The sequence below is a fragment of the Carlito syrichta genome, unplaced genomic scaffold (genome assembly GCF_000164805.1).
Source record: "Carlito syrichta isolate Samal-C Ts95f unplaced genomic scaffold, Tarsius_syrichta-2.0.1 Scaffold307093, whole genome shotgun sequence".
In the NCBI taxonomy this organism is placed as follows: Eukaryota; Metazoa; Chordata; class Mammalia; order Primates; family Tarsiidae; genus Carlito; species Carlito syrichta.
In genome coordinates this window covers 284,183-286,420 of record NW_007251189.1, presented here as the reverse complement: position 1 = coordinate 286,420, position 2,238 = coordinate 284,183, and the positions used below count along the sequence as shown (strand labels likewise).

Here is a 2,238-nt window from a genome sequence, read left to right as displayed (position 1 = left end):
CGGCCCGCGGGCTCAGGCAACCACGGGGCACTATCTTCTCGGGCGCCTCGGGCAGCGGACTCCCCACGGCTTCGGACAGATTGGAGACCCTCTTGCCCACCAGAGTGCCAAGCTGACCCCCTTCCAGAAACATAACCATGTCCTTTCGGCTCTCCATCCCGGGGCTCTCCGGTGGGGGAGGGGAAAGCCCCAAGTGAGCTTCTTAACCCCCGGCTCCCTGGGTCCCCAGCGGCCGGATAGAAGATCTGGGCTGCAAGTGGGGGAAAGAGAGGCCGGGCGAGTGGGCGGACGCGGAGCGGCCGGAGCGCGATGTGGACGGCGGCGGCGGCGACGGCGGCGGCTGGGAGCTAGGGTCACCTTGTGATGCGAGCGCTCCTCAGTGCCGCACCGCCTCTGGGAGGAAGCCCCATTGCCCTCTTCTTTCTAAGCTGTCATCCTCCTGCTGCAATCGTCATTACAGTACCGCTGGTGACGCCACTCGGCGAGCGCAAGTGGATAAATAGAAACGTCTGCCACAGCGAAGATGAAAGGAGACCCGCAGCTAATGGCTCGGCAGTGATGCGCCAGGTGTGGGCCTCGCTCGAATGGGGAGGAGAGTGTGAAAACAGACAGAGAGACACACACACTGAGAGAGGGAGACACCCAGGCAGAGGGGATGCAAATGGAATTCCGCAGAAAGAAAAGAGAGCTTAACGCGCGCGGCGAGTTCCGCAGGGGCCGCCACGGGACTCGGTAATTAAATACGCTTTTGATTTTTTTCTCGAATTGTTGTTTTGACTTTTGTTTTCTTAACTTGGTGCCTTGATCTAACATTGATGAAAGAATCCATAACAGCATTTTAGAAGTGTGAAGGCCGGCTCACAATCCTCGATTCTCTCGGCATTATTACAACTGTCTGCTCCAGCAGTTAACATCAAATCGGTTCCTAAGTCTTTTTACAAGCTACGGAAAACCCTTTTGCCCCCACCAAACTGACTGGAGAGCTTGAGCCTGGGCCATCCCCACCTCTCTCTTCTCCCTTCCCCTACCCCCATCTGCCTCCTTCCTCCTGGGAGCCAAACTTTGCTGTTTTTTCTTCCCCGAGAAGCAAGAGATAAATACTTCAATTTTTTTTTCTTTAAAGACCTGCCTTGGCTGCTGTGTCTGTTTGCTGATTTTTACAAATGTCCCCTCCCCATCTAGATGGCCTTAAGCTTTCCACAGCCCAGCTTGACCTCAAGGTGGCTATTCATAGAAGAAACTGCTTTCCTGTTTGCTTGGGCCTCGCCGGCTCTTCAGGTATGTTTTGGGTGGGGAGAGGTTCTAAGAGTGGTCTTTTTGCTTTTCCCCTCTGTATCTTAAGGGATTCGTTCAGAGTCAACGAATTCTCACAGAAACAGGTTTTTCTAATGTAGAGGTGCTGGTAAACACGGCAGCATTGGAGGCCCCTAGCTGGGAGAAGGTGTTCGCTTTCACGCAGGATTTAGGGCAGGGGTTGAAAGTACCCAGACAGATGGAATGTTGGGGTTCACAGAGGCTTGACTCCCAAAGTCCTCCCCCAGCCCTGCCCAGGAGCAGTGGTCTCTGGCTCCAAAAGAGGGTGGTACTGAAGGTAGAAGAGAGAGACATCACTGAAAATGTCTTGAAGAGTGAGTGACCAGGGGCTCCGATAAATACTTAGGGATGGAAGGTGAACCCCCACCGCAGGGTTGAGGTGGGGATGGGGGTCGTGGAACTCGATATTTGGGGGCTGCCACGGGCCTCTCTTGAGCCTTCTTTCAGGGAAGGTAGAAGAGAACCCCTTCAAACTGACCCCTTTTGAGCTGAGCAAGTGTGTTGGGGTGAGCAGGTGAGCTGGGTCTCTCCCCACTCCGCTGAGGGTTGGAGGTGGACACCTTCTGTGCTCATCTCCCCTTTCTCTGCCTTCTCCCCAAGAGCTTCTCACCCTAAGCAGTCAGCCACAAAGGGCAGCACGGGCACCTGCTTCCCTCTCTATGTCCCTAGCAAGGCCCCAGCTTCTAAAGACAAGCCCCTCTTCCACTCTCTTTTGTCTTCCATTTCCCACTTTTTCTTTCTCCTTTTTTTCCCTCTGCTCTTCTTGTTCACCCCTTTCCGCATCCCTCAGTCCTCCCATCAGTGGGGGCATGAAAGTGGTGGGGGAGCAAGGGGTCCAGGGAAGATGAAGTTTCCCCCCCCCCAACTCCTGCTGTCCACATCTCTCCCAATATAATAAGATGCACATTAACCTTGCCTGGGTGC

The 2,238-nt window shown here is 54.5% G+C and overlaps 1 protein-coding gene across 1 annotated transcript in view; it reads right to left on the bottom strand.

Moving 5' to 3' along the window:
* Window positions 1–646, bottom strand: part of EVX1 (even-skipped homeobox 1) — a 3,630-nt gene extending 2,984 nt beyond the window's left edge. Inside the window, 2 exon segments of the mRNA XM_021715417.1 lie at window position 1; window positions 3–646. The exon segment at window position 1 is cut by the window's left edge and continues 229 nt beyond it. Coding sequence (XP_021571092.1) covers window position 1; window positions 3–157 — 156 coding nt within the window. The 5' untranslated portion in view covers window positions 158–646.
* Between the last annotated feature and the right edge of the window lie 1,592 nt (window positions 647–2,238).